Here is a 17,754-nt window from a genome sequence, read left to right on the forward strand (position 1 = left end):
TCGTGGGCTAATGCCGCATGGAAGCTTCCCAGCTTCACTGCTGTGTTTGGGGCTGTGAACTGCTGTATCTTAATGCCACGTGATTGCCTCTTCTTTCAGATCCCTGCCATAACGGCGGTTCCTGCTCTGACAGCATCGATGCCTTCTTCTGCGACTGCCTGGCAGGCTTCCGGGGGCCTAAATGTGAGGAGGACATCAACGAGTGCGCCAGCAACCCCTGCAAGAATGGGGCCAATTGCACGGATTGTGTCAACAGCTACACATGCACCTGCCCCTCTGGCTTCAGCGGGATCCACTGTGAGAACAACACACCTGACTGCACAGAAAGGTAACCAGCCGAGGCGGCCGCTGCTTGGAGTGCTGAACAGCTGGCTGCTGCCAGGGGCGACGATGGGCCCGGGAGTTGCTGTAATGCCAAGTGTCCCAGCAGCCCCGAGGGGCTCACTCCATTGGCCAGTGGCATTGAGGGTGGCCCTCGTTAGGATGCTGGGTTGGGGAAGGCCCATATACTGTCTACCCAGGGGAATCTCATCTCCGCTCCGGATTTGCTTGAGGGGCCTGGTCTGTTTAAACTAATCTTGCCAAAGGCTGAAGGAAGGGATTAGCCAAGCTCCTATTGGCTTCAATAAAAAAGCTCTCACTGATTTCTGTGGAGCTGGATCAGGCCCCATAGGTCAGACCCTGAGGTCCTTGCTGTACTCCCCCTGATGCCAATGAGCCTGTGTCCGAGGGCTTTACGATATGCAGCCCTTTCCCAGCCAAAACTCCCACATGCTTCCACTGGAGTTCTGTTAAGGCACTGGACTGGGACTCTGGAAACCCGCGTTCAATCCTGCTCGCTCACGGACTCCCTGCAACCTCAGGCAAGTTGCTTAGTGTCTCTGGGTTTCAGCGGTACAGTGGGGATGCTAGTATATCCCTGCCTCCCAGCAGGGCTGTGAGGGTTACTACGTTCAAGGACATGACCGTCTCAGATATAACTGTGAATAGGGCCATATAACTACCTTACACAAAGCTGGGAAATGAAGTGTGGGCCCAAACCATGTGGTTTTTGCTCCAGTCATTAAAATGGTGGATTTACATTGCAAGACCAGAGATTTTTAAAAACCCCATGAACTCTCCTTACGTTAGGTGCTAGCTAGTGAGAGGTACAACCCATGGGCTATGCCATTTAGTGGCTGAACCAGAGGACTAGCAGTCTGGACTCCTGTGTTCTGTTTCTAGCTCTGCCACTACACTAAAGTCTGACCTTGGGCAAGACACACAAGCTTTCTGAGCTTCAGTTTCCCTATCTGTGCACTTATCTCCTTCCCAGAGAGGTTTTGAGACTGAATCAGTTAGTTTGTACAAGGGCTTTGAGATCCATAGATGGAGAACGCCATTACAATCGTCACTAATGTTTACTGGGAAGCAATGTTTGTTTTCCCACCTTCCAGCTCCTGTTTTAATGGGGGAACCTGTGTGGACGGCATCAACACCTTCACCTGCGTGTGCCCACCTGGCTTCACAGGCAGCTACTGCGAGCATGACATCAACGAATGCGACTCCAAGCCATGCTTGAATGGGGGTACCTGCCAGGACAGCTACGGGACCTACAAGTGCGCCTGTCCGCAGGGCTACACCGGCCTCAACTGTCAGGTAAAGAACAGTCAGCCTATCAATCACATGAGGCCAGATCCTCACATAGCATCCTGGAAGGATCGCCAGTTTAAATTACACCAATGGAAGATCTGCCCTAGGTTCACTGCAGCTCAGCACCCCAGATCCAGAGGTCTCCTTTCTCCCCTACTTGCTATGTCCTGCCCAATCCTTTCCATTCCCAAACAGCTTATGAACTTCCTTCTTCTCTCCCCAGAATCTGGTGCGCTGGTGCGACTCCTCTCCCTGCAAAAATGGAGGCAAGTGCTGGCAGACCAACAACCTGTACCGCTGCGAATGCAACAGCGGGTGGACGGGCCTGTATTGCGATGTCCCCAGCGTATCCTGTGATGTGGCTGCAAAGCAGCAAGGTAACTTCTGTCCTCGCTGCTGTCTTCTAGGCAATAGCGCCCTGGGGCCTGGTCAATTCATGGAGGTTTAGGGTCAGATTTGCAAGGAATGGCCAAGCTCTATTCGGCACAGGGAATGGGAAGAAAGGTGGCTGTACATCCTGACTCCTAGTGCTGCTGGGGGCTAGTTCAGCCTCTGGCACAAGTTAAAGCAACCTCAAGGCTGCTGTGATTTACATTGACTCAGAACAGCTCCCAGTGGCTGCTGTCCTGGCCAGGGATCACCGGAGTGACACAAAGAAGCCAGAGCATGGGCCAAGACCTGGCACTTCTAATAGTGCCCTATGGGGGTGCTTTTCTCCAAGAGCAGCCTCCCCTGTACAGGCCCATTTTGCACAAACATGCCCATGCATCGCTGGCCTTGCATGTGCTTCACTGTGTGCTCCCGGCCTTGTGCTTTTCCAGGCGTCGACATGGTGCACCTGTGCAGGAACTCCGGCCTTTGTGTGGATACAGGCAACACGCACTTCTGCCGCTGCCAGGCTGGCTACACCGGCAGCTACTGCGAGGAGCAGGTGGACGAGTGCTCCCCGAGCCCCTGCCAGAATGGAGCTACGTGCACGGACTACCTGGGAGGCTACTCCTGTGAGGTACGAGGGCTGGCTGCCAGCAGTCTGGGGGAGCACGTGGGGCTCAGCAGCTAGAGCAAAGGGCTGGGAGATGGGATGCTTGGGTTCTGCTCCTGACTCTGGAACGTCAGACACGACACTTCGCTTCTCTGTGCCTCACTCTTCTCCATCTGTAAAGTGGGATTAACAGCATTGCCTGTGCATAATCCATTTGTGTTGGTAGCATGCTTTGAGATCCACAGATGGCAGATGCTTTGTAAATGCTAATTATTTTCTCTCTTTTCTATAAACAAAGCTGTTCAAACTTCTGCCAAACCATACTGCCTCATTGGCAACTGACTAGTTCCCTCTGGGCTGCTCCCAGTTTGCATAAAATTGAGTAGATTGCAGCTGCAGTCTGCAATACTGAGGCACGAGTATTGCTGGGGAGAGAGGGAAAGCAGTGTTTAGCCCATGCTTTGGACATCCTGGCCTTTAATCAGGGCTAGAATAGCCCCCACACGACCGCTGAAGGAAGAGATCAGGCACTCAGCTACCTCAGTGATGGGAACAGTATAGGAACCTGCGATTAGAACTGAACAGGTTCATTACCAGAGTGAATGTAATTAATGGTTCCCCTTATTCCTCCCTTGCAGTGTGTTGCTGGCTATCACGGAGTTAACTGCTCTGAGGAGATCAATGAGTGCCTGTCTCACCCATGCCAGAATGGAGGAACCTGCATCGATCTCATCAATACCTACAAATGCTCTTGCCCCAGAGGGACTCAAGGTAAATTAATGGGGAATACTTTTCTGAGTGCAGATATCCTTGATATATGCTCATTAGCTCCTGTGTACACACGTTGGTCTTAATGGTGGAAGCAGCTGTAGGAATATTGGATTACAGTAGCCAGTTAGCCCAGCCATCAAGGAGCTCAAGTGGTCTTGTAATGCTGCCGGTCCCCTTCTGCCAGAGACCGGGTGCTCTCAACTCCCATTGAAATGGCTGGAGGGGAGGTTGGCAAGCAGCTACTCACGCTGCAGGGGGAGATGCCATCTGACTGCCCTGTTACCAATGCCTGCCATGCTGACCAGTATTGTCTCATGGTTTCCTTGCACTCCCCCATCAATCTGTCTCCGTCTCTTGTCCTACACTTAGCTTGTAAACCCTATGTCTTTTGGTTCTGGGCTTGTACAGCACCCAGCACAATGGAGTCCTGGTCCATGACCAGAGCCCATGGGCACTAAAGTAAAACAAAAAATAAATCAGACTGAACATGGGCTATTCTCCTCACCCCCTCTGTCCCCAGGGGTGCACTGTGAAATCAACATTGACGACTGCAGCCCCTTCTTTGATCCCGTCACTCTGGGGCCCAAGTGCTTTAACAACGGCAAATGCACAGACCGGGTGGGTGGCTACAGCTGCATCTGCCCACCCGGCTTCGTGGGGGAGCGCTGCGAGGGGGACGTCAACGAGTGCCTGTCCAACCCGTGTGACGCACGGGGGACCCAGAACTGCGTGCAGCGTGTCAACGATTACAAGTGCGAGTGCAGGCAAGGGTATGCAGGTGAGTCAGCCTTTCCCATCCAGCCCAGGAAGGACCCCGAGGCTGCTGGTAACACATCACACTCACGGGTATCTCCTTCCCCCCACAGGCCGTCGCTGTGATACCGTGGTGGATGGCTGCAAGGGCAAACCCTGCAGGAACGGTGGAACGTGTGCAGTTGCTAGCAACACTGGCTGGGGCTTCATCTGTAAATGCCCCCCTGTACGTATCTAACTCCTTCCAGGTTTCATGCAACAGTTCTGCTCCATGCTCAGAGGAGGGCAAGCTAGGGGATCTAATAGTCCCATGTGGCTTGAAAATCTGAGTCCTAGTACATCATGTGGACCCTCCAAACCAGTACACTGGAGGGAGCTTAGACCAAAGGGGCCAGGTTATTCATGAATTCCACTGCAGTTAATGGGAGTCCACCTGTGACAGTAACTGCTCACAATCTAGCCCCATATAGTCAGGGGGCCGCAGGGAGTGATTAAAGCAAAGGGACTGTGGTAGCCAGGTGTGAGCGTGTGCAGGCCATGACCATGGCAGAGAGAGAGAGGAATTGGGGCAGGTGACCCAAAGCGGGAGAATGCCATCTATTACCCTAACCAGGAGCCAGAGGGGGATGTCAAGCAGAAAGAGGTTTTGACTGAGTATCAGGAGAACAGAGCCTAGCAGTGTGATCTGCTAGGACCGTAGAAGAGGCTCACACTGGAGATGGTGGAAGCTCTGTCATGTAGGCCATTTAAAGCTGGACTGGATGGAGAACTAGAAAATATCCTCTGGGGAAGAGACCGGCCTTGGCTGGAGGTGGATGATCGCATGGGAGAGGAGCGTATAGATTTTTTCCTATGTTTAATTTCAAGGTAAATGTTAAGGCTGTACTTTGATTTATTATTTTTGATAATAGGTGCCTGATTCCCAATTACAGCCTAAGGGAGTTAGGGGCTTAAATCCCATTGGAAGTAATTTACTAAAGAACATTACAGTTATTGTCCCAGAGCTGTGGCCAGCTGGCCATAATGATGAGAGAATTCAGTGTCTAACACAGAACTGGGCACCAAACCAGTGTGCTAGGTCACTGCTCTTCTGCTTTCATTGTCTCCCTGTCAGTTTGTTCCTCCTGATCCACACTTCACAAGGCTGCAACGTCAGAGACACTAACTCTGCCTCCCTGGCTCTTGTCTCCCCAGGGTTTTGATGGCGCCACTTGTGAAAATGACTTGCGCACCTGTGGGAACCTGCGCTGCCTGAACGGCGGCACCTGCATCTCCGGCCACAAGAGCTCCAAGTGCATGTGTGATCCTGCCTTCACGGGGCCAGACTGCCAGTACCCCATCAGCAGCCCTTGCCATTCAAACCAGTGTTACAACGGGGGTACCTGTGAATACTTCAGTGACACTCCCCCATATTACCGGTGCAAATGCCCTGCAAATTTCAATGGCCTATACTGCCACATCCTGGATTTCGATTTCCGGGGAGGCATTGGTCAGGACATCCCCCCACCCACAATTGAGGAGAAATGTGAGATACCTGATTGCGTGGGTTTCGCTGGCAACAAGATCTGCGATGCGAAGTGCAACAACCATTCCTGTGGCTGGGATGGAGGGGACTGTTCCCTCAACTTCAATGACCCCTGGAAGAACTGCTCCCAGTCGCTGGAGTGCTGGAAGTATTTCAACAACGAGCGGTGCGACAAGCAGTGCAACAACACTGGGTGTCTGTACGACGGCTTTGACTGCCTGAAGGTAGAAGGGCAATGCAAGTAAGCAACCTCCTCCCCATCACTGTCCCTTCAAAGCCAAGGTCTTTCTACTGATTATCGGAGGAACTTCTGCTGCTTGTTTTGTTTCTCCAGATGCTATTTCCTATCGAGTGGGGCCAAATCCTGAGCAACCTCAACATCCACTAACTTCACTAGGAGTTGTAGGTGCTCACAAATTCCTGGGTTTGGCCCTTCTTTGACTAGATCGCCACATTATGTAACACCCCTGTTGGCTCCTTTTCGGGCATCTCTGCTGGTGGAGCATCCTGCATAGAAATTCACCACTTTGGTGAATTCAACTGTATAGACAGCCATGCCTTGTTGAGTTTGGCACTGTTAGTTTTTAGTGGGAGATCATCAAGAAACCACCAGGATTCTATAGGAAGTGGTGCTCATAGACTTTAAAGTCAGAAGGGACCATCATGATCATCTAGTCTGACCTCCCCTGCACAATGCAGGCCACAGAACCTCACCCACCCACTCCTGTAATGGACCCCTAATCTCTGGCTGAGTTAGTGAAGTCCTCAAATCAAGATTTAAAGACTTCAAGTTACAGAGAATCCACCATTTACACTAGTTGAAACTTGCAAGCGACCCATGCCCCAAGCTGCAGAGGAAGGTGAAATCCCCCAGGGTCTTTGCCAATCTGACCTGGGGAAAAATTCCCTCCTGACCCCAAATATGGCAATCAGTTGGATCCTGAGCACGTGGGCCAATACTGAAGCCATTCTTCTGGTGTGCTGCCGATGGCACCAACTTTCAGAAGAGCCCCCAAATACTTGCTGGAATTTACTGAGCATTCTTTTGCAACAGTATGGATTTGATCTCAGGTTCCTGGACAAACTCTGTTTTGAATAATTGTATTCTGCCTCGCTCAGCTTCCCTGGGTCAAAGTAATTGTCTTCACATCCCGTTCTAAATTGCTACCTACAATTTAATAGTTGCTATGTTTCACCCCAGAAGTAGTTGCTTTTCAGTGTTGCATAAAGTGATTGCCCTCTTTATAAGGCAATTTAGGATGTCAGGGTGAGCAGTGCTGTTGTTACAGGACAGAAATCCTTGAAACTCCTACTGCTATCTTAGCAGATGGATAATACTATGGCTGTGGGTGTAATTAATCCTTTTCTCTTTCTTTTCCTTCTCCCTAGTCCTCTGTATGACCAATACTGTAAAGATCACTTTTCAGATGGTCACTGTGACCAGGGGTGTAACAACGCTGAGTGTGAATGGGATGGTCTGGACTGTGCCTACAACATGCCTGAGAAACTTGCAGATGGCACTTTGGTAGTGGTGGTCCTGATAACCCCAGAGAACCTGAAGAACAACTCCTTCAACTTCCTCCGGGAGCTCAGCCGCATCCTTCACACCAATGTGGTCTTCAAGAAGAACCCCAAGGGAGAGTACATGATCTTCCCATACTACGGCAATGAAGAGGAGCTGAAAAAGCACCACATCAAGAGGTCAGCGGAGAACTGGTCGGACATGCCCAGCGCCGTCTTCAACACAATAAAGACGTCCCTCTCGTCGCGTGTCGGTGAAAGGCAGCGGAGAGAGCTGGATCAGATGGATATCAGAGGGTGAGGGGGCAGAGAAAAGGCTTTCATTGGACAGCAGTTATTGTGCCCTATTAATATTAATAATCTGCTCTAAGGAAAATGCTGCAGGATGGAGAATTTTACCTAAATGTTGGTTTTAAATATGAAGTGGAACCAATTTCTTATGCAAGAGAAGTTGGGAAGGGGGTGTCAGTGCTGACAGGTTATGGGTTTGGAATTTATTTTTTTAAATAATGCTACAACTGACATTGCTAATGGCATCCCATGTGTTGGCTAGGAGTCACTCTGCGGGGGTGGGACTGGCAGTCAGAACTAGGTTGGCTCTTGTTATTTTAGGAAGTCACTTAGTTAAGCCTCGATTTCCTGACTGTAGAGGTCTGTTATGAGTCTCAATTACTGCAAAGTTGTAAGGTGCTTTGAGACACTTGCTGAAAAGTGCTGTATAGCTACAAAGGGCCCAATTCTCCTCCTGCTCAGAGCAGTGGAAGTCAGAGTCCCTCCACTAAAATCAGCGTAGAATACGATGGGGTAAAACTGGTGTGAGAAGAGATTCAGGCCCCAAGTACCCTATCGTGTTTGTGTGACTTCTGTCGTTGCTAAGGAAAGACATTCCTGTGTTACTGAACAGCTGACAAATAGAGGTGGAGCTAAATCCTACAGTCCTCACACAGGTAAAATTCCAATTGACATTAGCGAGAGCTTTGCCTAACTTAGGTCTGCAGGTTTGGCCCATGCATGAGTAAACAAGTCTGTTTCCAGCATCTGAATCCACCCTGATGTGGGGTTATGGGGAGAGCAGACATGGGTCTTGACTCTCCTTCAGTCTGATCATTGCTCTCTATTTCCATTTGCTCTTCTTCCATACAGATCCATCGTATACTTAGAAATCGACAACCGCCAGTGCATCCAGTCCTCCTCGCAATGCTTTCAGAGCGCAACTGACGTGGCGGCTTTCCTGGGTGCCTTGGCCTCACTTGGTAGCCTGAACATCCCCTACAAAATAGAAGCTGTTAAAAGTAAGTTTAGCTGGCAGCTGCTGGAGGGATTGAGACTGGAGGTGACTGAAACTTTCCAGCCCACATCCGTGATCCAATTATCAGCCAGCCAAGCTCAGAATGCTGTATCCAGAGACAGTTCAGCTTTAATAACCTTGAATCTTTGTGTTTTTTAAATCTACATTAATAAACTAATTCTGTTTTTTTTTTTTTTAATTTTGCTTAGTTCAGGTTTATTTCAAAATCATTACTGCTAAAAAAGGGGGAAAAAAACCCAACTCCAATCAATCAGTGACATGTGAGGAGCTGGAGTTTGTATCTTCGAAATCCCCCTGAATCCTTTTGTCTTAACAGCTCAGTGAGAGCGCAGTGATTTGAAGTTTGCTAATCCTTTTCCTTAAAGGAGAAAAAAGTAAAGCTGTCTCCTGATGCAGCGGGCTTGTGCAGAGGAGAATTTGCCAATAGTTTGCAATTCTGATTAATAGCGTATAAAATGACCTTATTTTGGGGGATGATTTAGGTACCTCTATTAACTAATTTCTCTTCATTTGTGCTCCATCACCAGTTTGATATGCAGCTTAATGTCTCACTTTCTCCATGCGCCCCACTCTTTTTTAGGTGAAACAGCTGAGCCCCAGAGGAACTCCCAGCTGTATCCTATGTATGTGGTGGTGGCTGCACTGGTCTTGCTTGCTTTTATTGGAGTGGGAGTAGTGGTATCTCGAAAGCGGCGCAGGGAGCATGGGCAGCTCTGGTTCCCAGAAGGCTTCAAGGTGACAGAATCAAGCAAGAAGAAGCGACGAGAACCACTTGGGGAGGATTCCGTTGGCCTGAAGTGAGTAATCGTACTGTTAAGCTGTTACGTGCTGTGGCGTGCAGCTACTAATGACAGTGCTACTCTAACGGAACCGTTAGGGCTCGCTCCTCTAGTGCTTGATATGATACAGCAGGGGAAGAGGTTATAGAGTTTTCAGGATTTTGCAAGGGGAGAAGAATATCCTAGCTTTGTGGGGATTTTAATGTTCTGTAAATTACCATGAATTTCTTCATTTAGTTTTATGCATGTAAAGCATGTCATCCATTGCCTCTCCGTTTTTGCAGAAGAACTAATTACTTGAGTTTTTCTGTGTTTTTGAAAGACCCCTGAAAAATGCTTCTGATGGCACCTTGATGGATGACAACCAGAACGAATGGGGTGATGAAGGAACCTTGGACACTAAGAAGTTCAGGGTAAGCTAACAGGAACATTGAGCTATTTCATTAGGATGGTGAACAGTGCGATGAGACATAACACAAGGGTTTGCTCTAGGATTCCATACCATGCGATCACAACTTCTGAAGGCTCCTTTTCAACCTGTGTGTGATGTAAATGTAGCTTTGAGTCTTACACAGCTTTTCATTTCAAACCTTTTTTATATCTTCTCTTGCCTTTTCCTTGAGATCTGACTTTCAGCTTCCTTTTGTCCTTTCTTAGTTTGAGGAGCAGGCGATGCTGCCAGACATGGACGATCAGACAGATCACAGGCAGTGGACTCAACAGCACCTAGATGCAGCCGACCTGCGCATCTCTTCCATGGCACCCACCCCACCGCAAGGGGAAATTGATGCAGATTGTATGGATGTCAACGTTCGAGGTCCTGGTAAGGGAGATTCCTTGCTCTGATGCTTGTATAATTTAATCTATAAACCTCATCCTCCTTCTACAATTGAGCAGTGCTTATTGCTGTGCTGCCATTTACACATCAGTCTTCATGTAACCTAACACAGAAATACCCCACCTAGAAGTCCTTCCATGTTGCATTGCTACTGTTTTGTATGATTTAAGGAGATTTACCTTTGTGACATTTTGTTTTCCATAAATCTCTCCTTATTTAGCCACAGAGAAGGAAGTCAGAGAATCAAAGAGGTTAGAGTTGGGGGAAGATACCCATTCGATCATGCCATTCATCTGCCTGCCAGTGCAGAATTGATCCCTATAGGACGTTTACAAGTGTTTTCTTGTCTAGTCAGGTTTTAACTATCCCAAGCATCAGAGCTTCATCCACTTCCCTTGGGAGACTTTTCCACAGTCAAATAAAAAAAGCTTTTAAACTTCAGTACAGTGCAGCTGTATTCTGCATAGCATCTTCCATGTAAACTGTGCCCTGAAGTGCTTTGGAGAGTTGAATCCAAGACTGCAGACAAAATAGGGAAGCCAGTGAGTGGTGAGAAGCTACTGAATGAGGAATAAATTCAGACCTAAATCTGAGGAAGAGGGTTCGTGTCTTGTGTTAGGAAGTAGATAGGAACCAGAGCTCGATGTGCCAGGAGAACAAGTAGCCCTGGCAAGTCAGAACATCTCCCTGGAATTGCCTATCACAGAAGGGCAAAGAGCAAAGAGCCCCTCGCTGTTCATGGGGTTGTTCTGTGTTTTCCAGACGGATTCACCCCACTCATGATCGCTTCGTGCAGTGGAGGAGGGCTGGAGACTGGCAACAGCGAAGAGGAGGAGGATGCTCCTGCTGTCATCTCGGATTTCATTTACCAGGGTGCCAGCTTGCACAACCAGACAGACCGAACTGGCGAGACGGCACTTCACCTGGCTGCAAGGTACTCTCGCTCCGATGCTGCCAAACGCCTGCTGGAGGCCAGTGCAGATGCAAACATCCAGGACAACATGGGCAGGACGCCCCTCCATGCAGCTGTCTCAGCTGATGCTCAAGGAGTCTTCCAGGTACATCAACCTTTCCTACTCCAGTCCTTTCCCTACAGAGTAAAGGGCCACTGGGAGTCAGTTTTGTGGCCCCTGTTAATTGATCCTATCCCAAAGTTTCCATCCTGGCTTTAATCAGACAAGTCATTATTGATGTCAATGAGAATTTTGCTGAGTAAGGATTTTAGCATTTGCCCCAACATCTAGTGCTGTTGAAAGGTACAATGATGTAAGACTTGGCAAATTGAAGCCGCCTCTTTAGTGGCAGAGCAGGTACAGCATGGTGGCTGTGCAAGCCTCCCCCATGCTGCCCTGCTTATATGAGCCATTCCTGGCCTGCAGGGACCAACTCTAGGCACGAGAGAGGGAATTGAGCCTTCAAAACATTTTCCAGACCTTGATCTCTCTGTAGCGGCTCCTAGCAAGACGGCTGGTAGTTTTTCTTATGTGGAAACCTTGCTGGAATATCCACTGGCTTTCTCCTAACACTGGGGTTTTTCCACGTGTTCGTCTCATTGTGGGCAGATCCTGATTAGGAACAGAGCCACCGATTTGGATGCCCGCATGCACGATGGGACCACACCACTGATCTTGGCAGCTCGCTTGGCAGTGGAGGGCATGCTGGAGGATCTGATCAATTGCCACGCAGACGTCAATGCAGTGGATGATCTAGGTATGGCAGTCTTCTAAAACATGCACCACTGTATGAGGTGCTGCAGGCAGGGAATATTGGTTCTTGGTCTAACTGCTGACTAATGCGGGCTGTATATCACCTTCTTCTTCCTTAGGCAAATCGGCACTGCACTGGGCAGCTGCTGTGAATAACGTAGAAGCTGCTGTGGTGCTGCTGAAGAACGGTGCCAATAAAGACATGCAGAACAATAAGGTAGAGATCTACAAGGCTAGCAGATGCAAGGCAATTATTTTCCTTGTACAAGTCAATCCGAGGGTCATTTTTGCCTCAAATGTAACCCTGGCTGCCAGATGATGAGGTCTGTACAGACACCCCTGGGTTATGCAAGCCTGACTTATGCAAATCCGCACTTGCGGAAAAAGTTTGGTAAGCTAGAAATAGTTTGGGGGTCTTTTGCATAATGGTTGGGTATACGTTTCTGACTTACGCAAAATTTGAGTTGCACAAGACTTTCCAGAACGGAATGCTTGCGTAAGTCAGGGAGTGTCTGTATCTGACTTTTACTCCAGCTGAAGTTGATGGGAGTTGGCTTGAATATGGAGCCCAAGGGTTGGCCCCGTACGCAGTGTTAGTGACCTGTGCGCTGTTGGATTAGGAGGAAATAACAAGTGTTCGTTTGCTCACCTCGCTGTGCCTTTTAGGTGAAGGTCACATGTGATTAGTGGCTTAGTATTGAATATGAATGAGGTAATTCAAACACAGAAGCATTCAGCAAGGTCTTTCTCTGGACCTCACCAAAAAAGGGGTAACAGAAAACTCCCCCAGCCTAGGGTTCAACCCAGTTGGGTGACTAGTCGGAGTCCAACTTTCCCTTGAGTATTGTCCCCACTCTGCCTCCCCAGCAGCCTTTCTCCTGAGCACTTGTGCTGGGGAGAGAGAAGCTATGCAAGAAAGTGAGACTCTGCCCCTTACCATTGCATGAAGTTGAACTCCATGAACTTATGAACCTTGCAATTATTTGTGCAGCTGCTGAGCTTCCTAATTAATAGTAATGTCTTCAAATCTAAAATAAAAACAGGATTGGGCTGGCCACGGAAGCCTGTTAGCTTTGGGGTTTTAAAACAAACTGTCTCCACTGTGTTTCTAGGAGGAGACACCGTTGTTTCTTGCAGCCAGAGAAGGGAGCTACGAAACTGCCAAAGTCCTCCTGGATCACTTTGCGAACCGTGACATAACAGATCACATGGACCGGCTCCCACGGGACATTGCACAGGAACGCATGCACCATGACATTGTACGGTTGCTGGACGAGTATAACCTGGTACGGAGCCCTTCACTGCATAATGGCCCGCTGGGGGCGCCCACCCTGTCTCCCCCGCTCTGCTCTCCCAACAGTTACATCGGCAACCTGAAACCCAACGTCCAGGGGAAGAAAGCTAGGAAGCCAAGTACCAAGAGCCTGAGCTGCAATAGCAAAGATTCCAAAGACATCAAAGCCAGGAGGAAAAAATCGCAGGATGGGAAAGGTTGCCTTCTAGATAGCTCGAGTGTGCTGTCACCAGTCGACTCCCTGGAGTCGCCTCATGGGTACCTGTCAGATGTTGCTTCTCCTCCACTGATGACATCTCCATTTCAGCAGTCCCCGTCCATGCCTCTGAATCACCTGCCAGGCATGCCTGATGCCCACATGAGTATCAACCATCTTAACATGGCGGGAAAGCAGGATATGGCAATGGGCAGCTCCAGCAGGATGGCCTTCGATTCAGTGCCCCCGCGTCTCTCTCACCTTCCTGTATCCAGCCCCAGCACAGTCATGAGCAGTGCACCGATGAATTTCACTGTAGGCGGAGCTGCCAGCCTGAACGGGCAGTGCGACTGGCTAACAAGGCTGCAAAATGGGATGGTCCAGAATCAGTATAATCCAATGAGAAGCAACATCCAGCCCGGGGCTCACCAGCAAACCCAAGCCCTTCAACATGGCATGATGACCTCCCTGCATAACGGCATGCCCACCACTACCCTGTCACAGATGATGAGCTACCAGCCCATGCCTAATACAAGGCTGGCCTCCCAGCCACATCTGATGCAGGCCCCGCAGTTGCAACAGATCCAACAGCAGCAGAATTTACAGCAGCAGCTGCAACAGCAAAATCTGCAACAGCAGCAACATCACAATACCAGCTCAAACACCAACGCCCATATTAGCCAAAACTTCCTCAGTAACGAGCTAAACCAGTCAGACATGCAGCAGGTGAGCAGCACTACCATGACAGTGCACACTATTTTGCCTCAAGAGACCCAGATCCTATCAACGTCTCTACCATCCTCCCTCACACAACCCATGACCACCACCCAGTTTTTAACTCCACCCTCCCAACACAGTTACTCCTCCCCCTTGGACAATACACCCAATCACCAGCTTCAGGTGCCAGACCACCCTTTCTTAACACCTTCCCCGGAGTCACCGGACCAATGGTCAAGCTCGTCACCTCATTCCAACATATCTGATTGGTCAGAGGGGATCTCCAGCCCTCCCACAAGTATGCAGTCACAGATAGTACACATCCCAGAAGCCTTCAAGTAAAGAAGGTGTTTCAGAGACATTGACACAGTGGGACTTAGGATCATCTTTTAAAAACTTCTTCTAAGGACACTGGTTGTTTGGACTGAAGGATCCCTTTTTATATGTTTTTTATACAAAATAAGAACACAATGTTTAATCTTTTTTTTAGTATTTATTTATGTACTTTTTATTTTACATGAAAACACTGTCTTTTTATTTATATGTTCTATTGTTAAGAACTCAAAATGAGACACTTCAGTTGTGCGTCAAGGAATTCAAACCTAGTAAATCTTTTATAGAAAATTCTTTTTTGTTTTTGGGGTGTTTTTTAATATGTTGACTTGATGGTGGGGGTTGTTTTTGTAAAGTTGTAAGCAAAGATTCGTGATTCTGAAATGCCATTTATTTATTGGTTTTTGGTTTTTTGCTTTCAAACACAGAAAAAGTGGGAGGGGAAGGGGGGAGAATTAGCTACAAATGTCACCCCTTGAAAAAATTATAAATTAAGTATGAATCAATTTTTGAAATGTACTTTAAAATGTTTTCTTGGGTGTTATCTGAGAGGACATTTTATGGTACCAGTCATGAATCTTTGTTTAAAATTTCAGTATTATATAGTTGTACATTTATCTTAATACATAGAAATTCTTTTTCTTTCTTTTTTATATATATTTAAATGCTGTCTATATCAAAAAAATCAGGATTACAGACCTGTGAGAGGTTCTAAGCTAAAAAAAAAAAAATCTACATAACGTTGCTGCCTAGAGAAACAGAACATTTGCCAAATCTGTTGAAAACTCATAGCTATGGAGTCAGTGCCGAAGAGTTTCTTGGTTTTTTTCTGCAATTGACTGAATAACAATTTAAACAATAAAAATGCGAGGATTCAGACTTTTAGAACCACATCCTTCTTTTAAGGGTGGCCCGTCCTATTGTAAAGGAGGCGTTTGTCAATTACTGTAAACCAACTTGAATGAAAGTTAACTGAGCATTACAGTGTCCAACCACAGTCTACTATCAATCCCTAACATCCAGCCTCTTTTTGAAATGTTGAACTTTTGGGTTTGCAACTTAAGATGTCAGGTTTGGATGTAGCCCTGACCTATTCTACCACGAGGGCAGAAATTAGGAGACGCAGACAGAAACTGGGCTGCTAATCCCATTTTTTTAAATGTTGACATTTTATTCTTGCTAGTTTGGCATGATGCATCGGGTTTGTATTGGTGCACACTCTTTTGTGGAGGTGGGGGGAAAACAACCACGTAAAATATAGTATAAGCCTGTGGCAGATTTAAGGTTTGTAAATAATTTTTTTTTTAAAAGGTGGATTTTGTTTCAAAAATCTAAATGAACAAGTCTTAAGTACATCATGCTTATTAGAGGTGTCAGAATATTGCTCACTCATTGACTGCAAAAGGAAAGCGTTATGCATACACACAGGACAGTCACTCATCTAAAATGCAGTCAATCAAGAAAACCTAAGAAAAGGGAGAGATTCCTGATCTCTTTTAGTTAGAAACCAAATATGATTTCAATTTCTCAAAAGCACACGGCTTTCTACAGTCCCTTGTGTGCTCATCTCTTTGTAAACACGGAGCATCGGTATTGTGACATCCCTAATACAAGCGATTTAAACATCATGTGGTGTTGTCTTCCTATGTTTTATAAACTAGAATGTAGTTTACGAAAAAATCTTCTGTAATAAAGTTCTCTACCTGCAAAGTTGTAGTTTGCAAAAATGATGTATTTTTTGGTTAACTGATTTGCAATAAAGGATGCTCATGGGCGTCTAGATTTTACTAAAACTTGAACATGATGTTTTTGCCATGTGTCGGTAGAATTTTTGTGGACAAACTCCCCAGCCTGCCTGACCCAACATCTGCTCCTCATCAGTATCAGGGCTACGTGAAAATCCTGCATCTCCAAATGATTCTTAGTACATTGTTTGTGCAACTGAGACCAATCCAATTCCTGTTGAAGTCCATAAAGATTTCAGTGGAAGTTGGATTGGGCCAGTAGGAAATGTTACTGCAGGCTTTTATTCGGGCAAAACTCTCATTGGCTTCGTTGGAGGTTTTGCCTGAGCAAGGTCTGTAGGAGGGGACTTGTATTGCATAAAGTCCTGACCTTGCAGTGAGATCTGTACAGGTCTCTTACCTGAGCTGTGGTATTGTAAGGACCCCACTACTAGATCAGGGTCTAAAATGGGAAAAGCTGGGAAGATGTTTTAAACAGTTTCTTGCATGGAAACTTCAACCGCTTTCTTAATTCTCCCACTGGAAAAATAATCCCTCTTGACCCCAAAGGTTCGATTTTAGGAAAACGTTTTGGTAGATGAGATAGCTAAGAGCAAGTGAGGGAGAGCTGCGTTTAGTTATAGATGGGCTATTGGGAAAAACAAACCAACCTATGGTGCTGAATAATGCAAAATGCTTTACACTTCACTCCCAAAACAGAGTGCATCTGGAAAAGGCCACAAGTGAGGCTGCTTATGTAAATACTGTAAAGAAATCTAAATCCCTAGTTAAGTGAGAACATAGCCTTGAACTGAAAATGAAACCAACACTATGAAATTCTGTGAACTAACCTCACCAAAAAAGCAAACATGACTATTTACGTTGTGCTTAGATCTTTAAGATAATTATTTTAATTCTTCTTTTTCAATAAGAACTCTGTATTGTTCTTAATGCAACTGTGAAGTCCCAAAGTACTGAATATAAATAGAAACCTAATGTATTACAATGACTGGAAACTTCTACTAAATCAGATAAGCATGTTAACTCATGGAACATTGATATTTCTACTCTGTTGCCCAAACAAATGCTGAGGAAGAGTGTGTGGGTGTGTGTATACATACCTATATATGTCTGCACACATCTATATATAAAGCACTGTCTGTGTCTCTTCCAAATATTTGCAGTATGTCTAGCAAGAAGCTGCCCATGCAATGCTTCCTCCATACTGATGAAATAGCAGAGGAATCTGTAATGCATCCCTCTGGAGCAATAAGAACTCCACAGTACTTACTGCAGGAAATGTTCAGACTACCATACTGAGTCTTTGTGATTAATTACAAGCATAAATGAAACAACATCTTACATTTCCATAGCCCCTTCCCATCCGAAGGATCCCACAGCACTTCACAAGCCATCCAGCTCCAATGAAATGCAGCTACTTCTGGGGTAAAGGGAGGTGACTAAGCAGCATACACCACCCAATGCAAACATGGTGGAATGTGATATTTTGGCCAACACCACTAGGGACAAACCTCTCCTCTTATGAAAAGGACCATGGGATCATTAGGAGAAAGTTCCTAAGGGCTGGTCTACATCCAAAACTTACATTGGCATAGCTACTTCTCTCAGGAGTGTGAAAAATCCACCACCCTGAGAGATGGAACTATGCTGGCC

At 47.0% G+C, this 17,754-nt stretch overlaps 1 protein-coding gene across 1 annotated transcript in view; it reads left to right on the forward strand.

Moving 5' to 3' along the window:
* NOTCH1 (notch receptor 1) overlaps positions 1-15,085 on the forward strand; it is a 78,756-nt gene extending 63,671 nt beyond the window's left edge. The window contains exons 18-34 of the mRNA XM_030535630.1: positions 100-328; positions 1,437-1,638; positions 1,856-2,009; positions 2,454-2,638; positions 3,253-3,385; positions 3,906-4,163; positions 4,252-4,364; positions 5,333-5,904; positions 7,053-7,481; positions 8,328-8,476; positions 9,074-9,290; positions 9,595-9,685; positions 9,930-10,095; positions 10,873-11,168; positions 11,673-11,820; positions 11,936-12,033; positions 12,929-15,085. Of these exons, the coding sequence (XP_030391490.1) occupies positions 100-328; positions 1,437-1,638; positions 1,856-2,009; positions 2,454-2,638; positions 3,253-3,385; positions 3,906-4,163; positions 4,252-4,364; positions 5,333-5,904; positions 7,053-7,481; positions 8,328-8,476; positions 9,074-9,290; positions 9,595-9,685; positions 9,930-10,095; positions 10,873-11,168; positions 11,673-11,820; positions 11,936-12,033; positions 12,929-14,365 (4,877 nt within the window). The 3' untranslated portion in view covers positions 14,366-15,085. The remainder of the gene's footprint in view (positions 1-99; positions 329-1,436; positions 1,639-1,855; positions 2,010-2,453; positions 2,639-3,252; positions 3,386-3,905; positions 4,164-4,251; positions 4,365-5,332; positions 5,905-7,052; positions 7,482-8,327; positions 8,477-9,073; positions 9,291-9,594; positions 9,686-9,929; positions 10,096-10,872; positions 11,169-11,672; positions 11,821-11,935; positions 12,034-12,928) is intronic.
* The last annotated feature ends 2,669 nt before the right edge of the window (positions 15,086-17,754 follow it).

The sequence above is a fragment of the Gopherus evgoodei genome, chromosome 16, assembly GCF_007399415.2.
Source record: "Gopherus evgoodei ecotype Sinaloan lineage chromosome 16, rGopEvg1_v1.p, whole genome shotgun sequence".
In the NCBI taxonomy this organism is placed as follows: domain Eukaryota; kingdom Metazoa; phylum Chordata; order Testudines; family Testudinidae; genus Gopherus; species Gopherus evgoodei.